This window comes from Anastrepha ludens, chromosome 2, assembly GCF_028408465.1.
Source record: "Anastrepha ludens isolate Willacy chromosome 2, idAnaLude1.1, whole genome shotgun sequence".
Classification (NCBI taxonomy): domain Eukaryota; kingdom Metazoa; phylum Arthropoda; class Insecta; order Diptera; family Tephritidae; genus Anastrepha; species Anastrepha ludens.
Genome location: NC_071498.1, coordinates 81,904,002 through 81,918,607, shown reverse-complemented (window position 1 = coordinate 81,918,607; position 14,606 = coordinate 81,904,002). Strand labels below are relative to the sequence as shown.

General features: G+C 37.5%; 1 protein-coding gene across 4 annotated transcripts in view; it reads right to left on the bottom strand.

The window, feature by feature from the left end:
- LOC128871959 (uncharacterized) overlaps window positions 1-13,874 on the bottom strand; it is a 36,872-nt gene extending 22,998 nt beyond the window's left edge. The window contains exons 1-3 of one of the 4 annotated variants that reach the window (XM_054114165.1): window positions 13,801-13,874; window positions 12,499-13,682; window positions 11,844-11,960 (exon numbers count right to left, since the gene is read on the bottom strand). In XM_054114165.1, the coding sequence (XP_053970140.1) occupies window positions 11,913-11,960; window positions 12,499-13,014 (564 nt within the window). In that variant the 5' untranslated portion in view covers window positions 13,015-13,682; window positions 13,801-13,874 and the 3' untranslated portion in view covers window positions 11,844-11,912. Of the gene's footprint in view, window positions 1-11,843; window positions 11,961-12,498 lie in introns of those variants that run through there. The other 3 variants (XM_054114166.1, XM_054114164.1, XM_054114167.1) reach the window with 3 other exon arrangements.
- Between the last annotated feature and the right edge of the window lie 732 nt (window positions 13,875-14,606).

Here is a 14,606-nt window from a genome sequence, read left to right as displayed (position 1 = left end):
GTGTCACGGCTGCTTGAATGGCTGGAATATTCTCATAAAACGCACCTTTCATGGCAGTTTTCAATTTAGGGAACAGAAAATAGTCTCATGGTGATAGATCAGGAGAATACGGAGGGTGGTCGATGACGCAAATATGTTTTTGCATCAAAAATTTACGAACATTTTTGGTTTTGTGAGGTGGTGCATTATCATGCAATAAAAACAGCTGTTTTCCCTCTGTATATTCAGGTCTTACACGAACAATTCTTGATCACAAACGATGTAAAACTTGTAAATAGTATTCTCCATTAATAGTTTGACTCGTAGAACGTGATCAACATTGTTTTGATTCTTGACTTCTGAAAACGCAATTTCTTTGCTTTTGGCTCCCCTTTCGTCTTCCATTCTGCAGATTGACGCTTAGTTTCAGGGTCATATTTGAAGTACCATATTTCGTCACTAGTTATGATCGAATCAAGAAAATCTGGATCGTTTTCAGCTGTTGAAATGATGTCTTTACAATGTTCTACACGAGCGATTTTTTGATCTTCATTTAATTGGTGTGGAACAAAGCGTGCACAAACCTTTCTTTTACCCAAATCATCAGTTAAAATTTTCCAAATAGTACCAGTAGATGAATTTAATTCTTCAGCCAACATTCTTACAGTGAAATTTCCGTCAACAGCAATGATTTCGCGGACTTTTTCCACCATTTCAGCACGATTACTTCCTTCTGGACGACCAGGTCTTTCATCATCATTCAAATCTTCACGACCATTTTTAAATCGTTTAAACCAATTATAAACATTTGACCGAGCTAAACAATCATCACCATAAACGTTTTGCACCAATTGCACCGTCTCACCAAATATTTGCTCTTTGCTTCATTGTATTTTTACGACACAAGCACGAAACATACTGTCAATAAAAGGCGCGTAACTTTTTAACCTGTCAAACGATTTACATGAAGTTGGCTGCAGTTGAAAGCTGACGCTTGTACCTTTTCAATATGATCAAAGTTTAATAGATAGCTCTACGTGTTCCATGATTTAAATAAAAAGTTCTATTATTTATTGAACATACAGTGTATGATCTAGAAAAACATAAAAAAATGTAAAAAACGTAAACGGATGTTCCCACGACAATCGGTTATTAGGTGAATGTTTATTCTGCTGCAACAACAACCACGGATGTTTCTATTGTAGAATTACGCCCTTTTTCCCACTGTATTTTTTTCAATTTTGCTACTTTTGAATCTCCAAATTTATGCTAATTATTATAAAATAGATCTGCTATGACATTTGTTCCATCTGATTTAAAGATCTCTTTATCAAACGTCTCGATATTCATTCGCATATATTCTGAAAATTTTCCGGAAAGAAGCTTTTGTTGTTGTAGCAGTTCATCAAGGCTTACCAATATGACGTAGTCATCGGTCATCGGTCGTCATCGTCTATCTCATCTGACCAAGAAACATGCAGTTTCAACAGGTTGAGTCCAAAAGAGGAGCAGCGTTAGGTAAGTGAGTTTAAGGGCGCAAGTGAATAGGTGGACAGTCTTAAAGTTTCGTACAGAGTATGAAACTCGTAAAATTTTGGACTTTCTTCAATAGTATGGTGTGCAGAAAATTTTAACTAAATGATAAGTCGTACTTAAAAACAACAAAAATATTTATTCTACAGTGTCTCTAATTTCTCATTTTCCTTCAGTTTCAAACTAATACTAAGATTTACGCCTTTATCGCAGTATAAAAAATTAAAATGTAGGGATTTTTTGAAAAATGAAAATACGGATAGATGCATCTAGTAAAGAAGATAACAGTTACAATCCACGCTTCTACGTATACTATCAAACATATTTTGAGGCTGCAAGTGGCATTGAAGGCATCGAATATTTCAAAGTTCAAGGAGAGGAGTAAAAGTCACTGAACATGATAGAAGCATAGCTAATTAAAGAAGCAGATCTCATGTTGACAGTTCCATAGTTAAAATTTTGTGTGATATCTTAATGTTTTTTTGTATGTAATGATGACTAGGACAGAAAACTTCTTGATAGTTAGTAGCTTTTTATAAATGGTTCGAATTTACTTTGAATCAAAGGTGGTTTTTGACACTCCACTCACTATCATGCTTACGAGGAACGAATGCATGTTGACCATTTGATGACGGCAGCTAAGAATATTAACAAACCAAATTGAATTGTATTATTATTTGTGAGATAGAGCCAGATATATTTTATTTTATTTTATTTTTAAAAAGATACTTGTCTTATCGCTAACGCTTGACTTGCCGATAAACGATATAATATGTACATTAGGCCGGGTCGATTTGTGGGGAGACAAAAAATAGATATTATTATAAATAAATAATAAATATTATTATAAATAAATAAAAATAAAGAAAAAACATAGCCATTTAGCTGATTTTATCATGTAAAGGCCAAAAATGGTGATATTTTTAAATTGGGGGACATCAGAATTCGTTTTAGAGGCATGGTTCCTTCGGCAAAGTTTCTTATTTTGATCCCTAGAATACGATTTTCACAGAGCAATGAGCGATTTTTAAATCGACCCGCCCTAATGTACATATATTCGCCATGTTATCGAACAGCTGGAAATCCTTCAAATCGAACATATGAATGTATAGATGAGTCGCTTTGCTTACGTTGATAGTACACACATACATACATACCACAATCGAAAACCGGCATACACTAAACGTAGAATCAAGATACATTAGAAGTGAAAAATGGGAACACACATGCATAGATAATATTAGGCTAAATACTTGTTGTTGACTTTTCAATTGGTTGGGTGACACAAACTAACTAAATCCCGGCTATTGAGAGCTTGGACAAACGATCAGACGACCTTTATGGAAAGCGCTAAAGTCAATAGCACAATAACACCAATAGCACTAGTACTCTTATATATCTACATATGTGCCTATAATTTACTTACATGCATATATATATACATATATATGTATACATTCGCAACTCATATCAATACCAAAAGGCGACTACAAAAGCTGCACAAAATGAAGATAAGCAAACCAGTGAAAAAAGTTCTGACGATATACCAATTTCAATTTGTATAACAGTTGTGTGTACAGCAATGAGTCGAAGGAAATTCAGTAAGTTTACTTATAATACTCAGGTTTTTATACAAGCTCCAGCGAAAATTAACTGCCAAATGAAATAAGAATATTATTTAAAACAAATTTTCTTCTATCTTTGAATCAATATAAATAATATTTTGTACGTCGTAATCTCATGTTAATCACATTTCAAACGTTGCTCTTTAACGAGGGTTTGGCCTGAACTTGCTGTCAACGTAAGTTCTTCTTTGCTGTGTGTATGTGTATATGAAGATGTAAGTGAAGATGCATTGCCATAAACTTGGGTGTGTGTGAATATCGGCAATTATTAACTGTGAGTAGATGCGCAACATATGAGTACATGCTTTGTTAGTGTTATGTCAATCAATTAATGTTTCTATTTTGGGATAGTCAGCATGAAGAGAAGTATGCAAGTAAGAAACAAATGTTGAGTAAATAATTGCCTATTAAGGCAATAAAAGGCCTAGAAAATTAGCAGCATCAGGAGTTTCAAAATAATTTATTTCAGTGTGTTAAAATAAATCCAATATTTATTCATTTAAACTATCCATTTCTTTAAAGTTGACTTAGGTTTGCAGAACAAGTATGTGCGTAATTGAAAGAGTCGAATAACTGAAATTCTCGGCATTTTCGAATCCTTATGTACAAGTAGTAAACATCGTAAAAGTGTATTGAATCGTTAAAGTTTCAGCGAAATATGTGGTTTTGAAAAGTTAGTAGAATTAAAAAGAAAACGCCAAGAGTCGACTGCTTGGCAATGCAGAAGCGAAATGCACCCAAGGGAAACAAATTTGAAAGAACGTCACATTCCCATATTTATAAAAATGTCTTATTTTGCAGGCGCCCGACAAAAATACGAAAGGTGCCACACATATTTATTTATTTAATTCAATTAATAGTCTAAAAATACAGTATTTCTTACAGACTATGAAAACAGATTAATGCTAAATTAATTAATCAAAGTAAACTAAACTTATAATTAACTAGTTTCAATTGTAATGAGTAAAAGAAAAAGATAAAATTTCTTATAACTTACAAAGAGGATTAATTCATTTTAGTAAGTCAAGAAATACAGAGTTTCTTACTAACTACATAGAACTAAGAGTATTTATATAGAAGTAGTTGTATAGGGTCATACTTATGCAACTAAATAACACAATAACTACTGCGTTGCTACTACAGTCGGTGCGTTACCAGAACGACCCCGACTGCCACTCCACCAGCTTTCCTCAAATATTTATGGAGAATGTTTATGACCACCACCATCACCATAAACTGAGCCTGAAGCTTAATTTTGCCTATGGTAGGCATTCTCTTCCCAATATTTGAGGCTCATACAGAAATCATGAATTAATGCTCCAACCCTGGTAGCTCCAGGAAACGCATGTATGTAGTCATATAAGATTTTTCATGTGCCTCAATAACTTTCTGGTTTTCGTTTGACAAATGCAAGTCTAGAGAGAGATATGTTCCTCTGCAGGTTTAAAGTTAACCCTAGTATATTTCTCAGCTTGTGAATATTTAAAACACAAACGAACTTCTACGAGTATATGCGTCCATCGCTTATTTCTGGCAATAAAATTATGCTCTGGAGTATAATTTTGGTTGGCGTGCAACTGGCGTTCTGATTTTTCTTGTTTTAACAGCATAAGCATACGCCCTAAATGTTTAGGGGTAACATACCTTGTATTTAAATCCGGTCGTTCTGATAACGCAGAACCAGTTGACATGGGAACGACTCGAGTTCTGGTCAAAACATTTATTAACTCAGCCTCTAAAACTCTTTATGATGCTCTAGACTGAATAATAATAACAAATATAAAAATATAACGTTTGCCTGACCGACTCGAGAAGCGCAGTCCGCCTAACGTAAGGATCATTCTTGTTTTGGCGCTGAGTCGAGATTCCTTTTTTTTTTTAGGTGTTAATCATTTTTTTCATATGTTCTTATTGTACCTATGTAAATACAGGGTGGCTGATGAAAGCCGCCACCAAAAAAAAAATTGAATAACTTTTTTTCTTTTTAAGTTATCTGTTCCATTTTTGTTTTAATTTGCAGATTGATCTTTAAAATTTATTAAAATGGATAACTGGGACACGCAAACAAGAATTTGGATAGTCCGCCGCTATCACGCACTGGAGTCCGTAGTTTTGGTGCAGAGAGAGTACAGACGGATGTTTGGCGGCGATCCCCCGAGCAGATGGACCATAATGAGACTGGTGAATAATTTTGCTGAGCAAGGAACAGTCGCAAGAAGGCCTTATCATCGAAACCCACCAGTTCGGACGGAGGAAACGATCGCTGCTGTAGCTGCAGCTATACAAAGCAATCCAAGGGTTTCAAAAAGAAGCTTATCTGCTCAACTTGGTGTCAGCCGACAGTCTTTGCAAACAATAATGCACAAAGATTTAGACTTATTTCCCTACAAAATTCAAATGGTTAACAAACTTAATGCAGCAGACTTGCCGATTCGCTTGGAATTTTGCCAGAAGATCCTGCAAATGGTGGAAGAAGACCAAAACATGTTAAACTGCCTTTTCATGTCTGATGAGGCCCATTTCGATTTAAACGGCAATGTGAACAAACAAAATTGTCGAATATGGAGTACTTCTAACCCACAGATACTCCACGAGACGGAATTGCATCCTCTTCGCGTGACAGTGTGGTGTGCGGTTTCTTCACGCTGTATTGTCGGGCCTTATTTTTTTGAAGAAAATGGTCACACCGTTACGGTTACTGGAGACCGTTATTTGAAAATGCTGAAAGAATTTTTCTATCCAGAACTACGCCGAAAGAGAATTCCTTTCAACTCTGTGTGGTTTCAACAAGATGGGGCAACGTCTCACATAGCCCAGACTGTTATGACAGAGTTGCGACGAAAATTTCCCAATAAACTGATTTCAAGAAACTCCGAATTTCGTTGGCCCCCCAGGTCGCCTGACCTTACTGCACCTGACCTTTTCTTGTGGGGTTTATGTAAACAAGAAGTTTATAAAACAAAGCCAACAAATTTGGATGAACTAAAACAATCCATTCGGGCAACAATTGCGGCTATTCCTGTCGCAACTCTCAAAGCAGCAATGAACAACTTTTTACTAAGAGCCGCACTTGTGTCAACGAGCATGGGGGGCATTTAAATTCAATTATTTTTAAAACTAGTTAAGCTACATTTAATAAAATTTAATGACCTTCAACTTGAAAAAAAATAAATGAATTCCATACACTAAAAAAAAAGTTATTTGAGTTTCTTAATGTAGCAAAATTCATCAGCCACCCTGTATTTAAATCAATGTAACCTTTTATAAAAGTATTAAAAACAATTTGTTAAAACTTGGCAATTCATCGCACTACTACAATATTATTTCGAACACAGGTGTATCTATTTGTCTGAACAACTGAATTTGTTTGTTGTAAATTCTTTTCAACCTCTTTTTTTGGAAGATTTGTCAACCAAACAGCGTGAGGTGCATATAAATTGTCTGTACGCATATGGTAAGACATAATGTGGAAATATGCAGTTGAATGTTGGCGCAACGATTCGTCGAATTTCATGAGCATATATCTAAGTATGCATGTATGTGTGTATGTAAGTGCATACTTCCAGCAGTTAATTCAATCGAATATCTGTGAGAGACAATTGACGAGCGAAGGAAAGAAGTCGCGTGGGACAAACGCCAAGCCCGCTTTGTGTGCGTAAGCGATTGTGGTGGGTGCAAGGTGTGTTTATTGAGAAAAGTCATAAAAAAATATTTAAAAAAATTACTGAAATTGAAAATCGAGCGCCAATAGAGAAAGGAGAACAAATATACAGGAAAAATACACTTCCGAGAATAGAGAAAATTACATAAGTAACTTATTTAGACAAAAACATTAATAACAACTGCAACTTACAGTGTGCCAAGTTGTCTCCAATCTTTAGGCAACTGTTGTTATCAAGATAAATAAACGATTTTCGCTTTTAGATTCCACTGAGTAAACAAAGCAATGGTAACAAAGGCAGCAATGACGACAACGGCGCTAGCTATCTCCTCGAACCGATAGTATACAGGCAAGCCCAAAATAAGCAACACAAGCAACGCCAACACAACTTCAACTTCGCCACTATTTACCACTCACCACATCACACCACAGGAAACCGGCAACAAAGCATGCAACCTCAATTCTCAATTTTGGCCGACAATGATTTTTCGTTTGCAGCCATTGTAGCTAATTGTAAATGCAACAACGAAAAAGGTCTGTATTCAATGATTTCATTGGTCGAGGCTAAAAATAAAAGCACAAACTTGTTTAGAAAAATCAGTTATATTGATAACAACGATTTGCCGCTACTGGTAGCCAGATGCCAAATTTGCTGATTATTTGTAACGTTTAATTGTGCGATCCGCTCGTCGGAAATGTGGTAGTGGATAGCTGTTGTTAGCTGGTGCACACATTGATAATAAAGTCTATAGCCTGTAGCTGAAAGCCTACATATGCGCGCTTGTCACAATTCAGTGAATTGCTGCTGGTGCTGCTGCTGCTGCTGCTTTGGCTGCAACTATTCAAACATTTTAGTATTTAGCTGCGCACCAAAGCGCATCGCTCCAACCGCAGCAGGTATTAGTTGTATACAATAATTCAACCCAAAACGCACCCACTGCTGCAACATGCGACGAAGCGTTAAGTGGCAGAGTCGACAATAAAAATCGCTTTCGCACACAAGCACATGCAGTCATGTACCAACGTACATCGGTACAGCCCAGCAACGGTGCAAAAGCGTAAGTGAAGCATAGCGCGCAAGCATACATAATAAATACTCGCTGAGCTGTGGCTACTACACCTGCATAGGTATGTATGTGTATGTGGGTACATATAACTACAGGTGAAGCTATTTGTTTGTGAAAAAATACAACAAATTTGACAGTGGCTTTAGAGCGTTACGGCAAAAGCGCATAATCGGGGTACATCAAAGGAATACGTGGATGAGCAGCAAGCAAAAGCCATAACAATAAAATATCTAAAACTACCAGCAGCACAAAATATCACCAGGTCGAATCATCAGCAGTAGTAAAGTATATCAATCAAATTTCAATAGGAGACTATTGAGAAAAGTTCTTTTATTAATTTGCGCACACTAGCCAATTTCGGATATTCAAAACTTCGGCAAGGACGGATCCGATTAGAGCACATACTTTACATATTCACATATTGTTAGCGACGTCTGTCGCGAAGACCAGGTATACAATACGGAGCAGTCACCGCTAGTCATCGTCTATCTTGTCGAACGGTAGGCTCAGCAAACATGCTGTTTCGACAAAGTGGGTATAATGGAGGGGGGTATTAGGGTGCAAACGAGTGTCGTGCGGGGTACTTCACATGCCGGACATACATATGTTGAGTATTTTGGGGCCTATTCTGAATAGGTAGGAGTTTAACCTGCTACAATATCCTGAAGTTCTTCACCTGCAATTGGTTGTGATTAGTCTCCACTTGCGGTATTCGGGGGTCGAAAGTTTTAGGAAGGTGATAAGAGACCGTTCTGGACCGGTAGTTGTAGTTGTGTTCGTTCCTGGATCGCGTTAGTTGAAAACTAACCAGCAGGAATTACTTGCTCAGCATTTTACTATGCCATTTAATCGGAAACATAGTAACCTCGTTGGGGAGATGTTGCAGTAAACTATCCCTCTCTAGTGTGATGAACCTCACACCTCGCCTATTTTATTAGTAGTTGTTGTTTTAGCAGTTCATTATGGTATTAGTAAATATATTCGCCTTCTACTTCAATTCACAATATCGCACGATTTTCGAGTTCATCAAACGGGCCATCTTTGCCCTTGAATGATTGACTTATGAATCCACTCTTTCTTTTCAATATTCTTCAATATTCAGGCTAAATATGCGGTCAAAATGCGATACAAAATTGTTTAGGTAATCGATTTAAATCGCAGATTTGAGAAACAATAATCACCAATTGCTTTTTTAGCATTTGATAAGTTGCGGCAAAAGACAGAAAAGTCAATTGCAGCTCTTTGTTTGAAATTTATTTTTCGGCCGTTGCGTTAAATTTAGAACAAAGGATACAACGAACTTTAATACAAAAAAATTGCACTCCTTAGTACATAGTAGAAAAAAACTTATTAAAATAGAATTTGGTTTTGTCCGTCTTTCTGAAGAATCGAACCCTGAACTACCAAATGCAACGTTTTTTGCCGTAAATACTCGTATTTGTTTTATTTCATATAGCACATATTAATATGTTTATCAAAAGAGGTCTACACGGTGCGGCAAATCAAAATTAGTGGATTTTCCTACAGGAAAAATTATTTTAAAGGCCATAATGTATACACATATATACCCACGTATACATACTATATACGTATACAATACTATATACGTATATACATATGTACAAGTGGTCATATGTAATTTCGGGTAGAACCCCTCCCTCATCAATTATGAGAAATACATGAGTGGATTCCTCTTTATGCAAGAAACGCAACTGCGCGCATATTTATAAAACCAAAAAATTTATATAAGCAAATTAATAGCGACGGGTAACAAGTGCATTACCAGCGCCACAATGCCGAAGCAACACATGTTCTCGGGAGCAATTTGCAATGCTTTCGACAGTGCGTCGGGCGATGGCAACGTCAGCTGCTCTTTTGTTGGAGGAATTGGGTGTGATGTACTCACTACTTCAACATACGCTTATATGTATGTACGTACAGTTTTCGTTCCATTTCATAAACACGCCAAATTCGTTGTACAGTAATGATCAAAACTTATGCACTTTAGTAAATTATTTTCGCATAATAGATTCTGTTTGGTCGGTTAGTTTTCAAGTAAATATTATGTATTTGTATTACGTATATGTATAAATTCTTTTGTATCTACTTTTCCAACGCTAAATTAAATTTTGTAATGATCATAAATTGTAACCAGCTGTGCGCCTTCAAATTTATCAGCTTCCCCTAAAATGAAATGTCACTCGCTCTCTCAATTTCCCCTACTTTGCTACAATTTTGAAACACACTGTTTTGAAATACCCTTTTTTTGGTGTTTGGCCGAGCGCCTCCTCCTATTTGTGGCGTACGTCTTGATGCTGTTTCACAAAAGAAAGGGCCTACAGTTTTAAGCCGACTCCGAACGGCAATTGATTTTCCTTATAAGGAGCTTTTTCATGGCAGAAATACACTCGGAAAATGTCATTGTCTGCCAAGGGGTGACCGCTATTGGTGTTTCCTCATTTTGGTGTTTCACGGAGATTCGAAACTACGTTCTCTCCGAATCCCGAATGGGAGTCACGCACAAATCCATTCGGCTACGAAACATTGCTGTTCACTAGACAGGGCGACTTCTACATCTCGAAGCTCCCCCAACCACCAGAGGGAGTCTCCCTGATCTCATACGCTGACGACTGTACGATAATGGCGCCGGGCAATGGCATCGATGGCCTGTGTTCCAAAGTGAACAACTACCTCACCGACCTTTCTCGCTTTTTCACTGCGAGGAGTCTCCAACTTTCCCCCACTAAGTCCACGGCGACCCTCTTTACCACCTGGACAATTCCGACGGTAAACAACCCCAAAATTTTGGGTGTAACCTTTGACAGTTTGCTCTCCTTCTCAGCGCACACAACCGCAATTGCCACTAAAGTCCAAAATCGCAACATGGTCCTCAAAGCGCTTGCCGGCAAAGACAAAGAACTGTTGCTATCGACATTTAAGGCAATTGGTCGGCCGGTTCTGAACTATGCTGCGCCTGTCTGGTGGCCTGGAACTAGTGACACGCAGTGGATAAAGCCACAGACATGCCAAAATACTGCCATTCGGACAGCGTCAGCTTGCCTCCTGATGTCCCCTGTTCAACACCTTCATAACGAGGCACAAAAGCTCCCTGTAATGGAGCATAACAAACTGATCAGCAAGCTGTTCCTGCTTGGATGTTACTGCAGGTTTCACCCCTGTAGACACCTGCTTGAGCCTGAGCCGCCTCCCAGGCACGTCAGGAGACACCTCTTAAACTACGCCGACGAAATCCAGGACAAAACTGACAGAAATTTACTGGACCGGACAGTGTTTAGACAGTCAATAAACGACATTCACCGGGAGACCGTCCCACCTTTTTAAGCTCCCGTCCAGTGAATGCCGTAATCGGAGTCCAACCACCATCTATTGCAGATGAAGAGCTCCAGCTTCCCCGCGAGACACGTGTAATCGACCCCGACATACCAAACATACCCTCTGGACCCAATCCGTCGAAACAGCATGTTTCCTGGGCCTACCTTAAGATGAGCTAGACGAAGACGACCGGTGATATGCCCTACACAGGAGGGGCTTCTATTACTGTTAAACAAACAAACAAACAAAGCTACGAAGCATTTTATTGAATGTCTGTAGTGAGTTCATTAAGTTTTTGTTTATTAATAATGAAAGTGCGATATACTATACACACATGAAGAATAATTTAACAACGAGAAATATGTACAAACGTGGTTTTTGTTGTTGTTGTAACAGTATAAACATTCCTCATACTTATGCTGCTGAAGTCACAGTCCTTGATCGGACATAAATCCGGGTGGTTACGTTTACTACAAAAGTGGTGTTTAAGTTTTGCTCAATACTGTATATTATTACATATTTATTTAAATATTGTTAATATCGAAATCTTTAACCAACCACCAATGAAACAACAGCAATAGAGCGGGAGCGACTATGCCGATGGCTTATATTGGAGGCCAAGTGACAGGGGTGGTATTGGTGCGGTACCGGCAGCACTGGCTGTCGTTGTCATCGGGTGATCGCACTGCCCTGTTATACAACAGACCGAGGCAATCAACCAAGCGTGAACTCCAAACAGAAAGCGATCAACAGCCAAAGTAGCTTGAAAAAGAAACAACGAGCATATATAAAAAGCAAAAACAAAACTAACAGCACAAAAAAATTAATTGTAGAAAATAACAGTTGCACTCATGTATAGAAATTATAGACAGCAGAGCATATACAAAGCATGAATAAATTTATATTTATATTATTTCAAAAATAATGTACATTAAACTGCAGCAAAGTAAATGAGGAAAATATTTAATGTGGCAAGCGCGCAACGAAGCAATTCAGCAATGCAGTGCAGTTGCTCAGCAACGTGATACAATCAGGGTGGAATGGTTCAGGGGCGAATTAGATACTAAAAACTTATTATAGTGGTTTTGCAATAAAAACGGAGAAAATTTGTCAATCAGACCGGAAGTTAATTTTCAAAGCCCATTTCAAACGACAAAACAGGTTGTGACAAAGATTTTTGGCGTAATTGAAAGTTCGTAGCTTACAGCATACAAAGAAGATACCAAAAATATTCGCATAAGAATTAGAAACATTATAAAAAAGTAGTAATTATAGACAACACATCCCTATGTTCACTTACCTTTTGACCCATAATATCCGCCGCTGCAACTGCCTCCTTAGCCACACCCACGCCATCAGCCGAAACAGCATGCGAAGACGGCGATGTTGCGTAAACGAATAATGGCAGCGAATTGAAATTACGCAAAATTCCACCACAATCCTTGAACCGCCGGCACAACAGTAGCTTTTTGCCACACAAACGCGTCTCTGGTGCATCATTCATGACCATTACTGACACTGTGGCGGCAGCAGGTGGAGCCGGTGTTGCTTCTGCTTCTGCTTCTTCTATTCTTATTTCAGAACAGTGTGTAGTATTGTTTGTTATTATTTGGGTGTGTTGCTCCTCTCCGTCAATTACTTCTTTCACCGCTGTCGGTGTGACGCACCCATTTTTAGTCGACGACTCCTCCACAACATCATTAACTATATTATAGCTTGTTTGTTGATCTTCATCCCCACCTGCCTCCGCTAATTGCACTTGCTGTGGGTGTTTCGATGCATTTTCTACCTTTGTCGTTTTTGTAGTCGTAGCCATTTCAATTTCTTACACACCAATTCGCCAATACTAGACGTATGAAAATGTGTACGCCGACTTTGTTACTATGAATGAGCACTTTTGTGCGTGGTATGTCTCGGTGATTTGGACGGTTTTTAAATGATGATGCCTTAGCATGCTGAAGACAGACATGACAAATCTGCTAACATTTGACTGATGTAGGCAAAGCCGTAAAGAAAATGTGTGGATGTGCTTATCCTAGATTTAAGAAACTAATGTACTTTTGCTTATATTACAGTTTTATTCAGTATTAAAAATTAGGAAACTACCAAACTTGGCCAAAAGCGTCGGCCATAAAACGAAGATTTACACGAAACAAAGAACGAGATCGGTAGGTAAGGCATACGACAGATGCGCCCAAAGCGGAGGAGCAATCGTACTAGCAAAAATGGCCTTTGTTTCGATTTTTCTACACAGGGACAAATGACTGTTAATACTTGCTATTTTACACAAACCACGTATACATTCGACGTTTTCTTTGTTAACTTAAACTTTGTCAGCCACTATTTGTAAGTTTAAGCTGTAATTTTTTAATCACATATTCTCTGGCACTTTCATAGCACAACCACTTTTCCATTCCAAACAATTTACTGAGCAAGTAGATCGCACGACGAACAGTAGCCTTGCGCGTTTAATACAATTGGAGCCTGTTAACATAAATTAGATATTAGAAGTTTGAAAATTTAGTTTTGGAAGGTTTATAATCACACACTTTTTGCAAATTTACAACTATAAAAAATGCAAACTAAATATTCGGCTGCTCACCTCGCGAGTCGCGACGATTGAAAATTTGATTGACAATTCACTTTCATCTCGCTTTTGTGGCTGTTTCGTTATCTGCGTTTCGCTTATAGCCGCCTTACAGGGTTGCTATGGGCGACTTAACCAATTAAAAATTAATTAAATGAATTTTAAATAAAATATTCAATTTTGATACTCAATATTTTAAAGAACAATTTATAAATGCGATCTAAATAAAATATTAATGGAATAATAGTGAAGAAAATGGAGGATTTTTCTCCGAAATTCCTCAAACTGAACCGACCAAAATCACAAATAATTGCAATTATACTCGCTCTGCCTCGCCAATGTACAGTATATTAACAGTGATTATATATATTCATTATTCTTCAAATCCAATAGGGTCTTCAAGCCGGTTTAAGGCTGTTATAGGGCGATATTTCATCATTCTTGGTGTGTAGACACAGTGTACAAAATACAGAAGGTGGCGCTTTTCGAAAACAGCTACTTTATTTTTGGGATTTTGGTAATTAAGAGCAAGTCAAGTGTGTGAATATTTTGTGTATTGCTTATGAATTTAATATTGAGGTTGGAAGATTAAATCATATAAGATTTATAATTAAAAAATAATAATAATAATGGAAATAGAGTGGCGCGTGTTAAATTGTGAAAGCACGAATTATAATGCGGTATAAAATATTTCCCTTCATTTTAGAATGTGTAAGTGGAAAAAAGCGACAATCGAAGCAAAGCAGAACTAGTTTATATCTAAACCACAATAATTAAATATTAGTTTAAATCTTTAAACACTTTCAAATTCAACGGTGTTT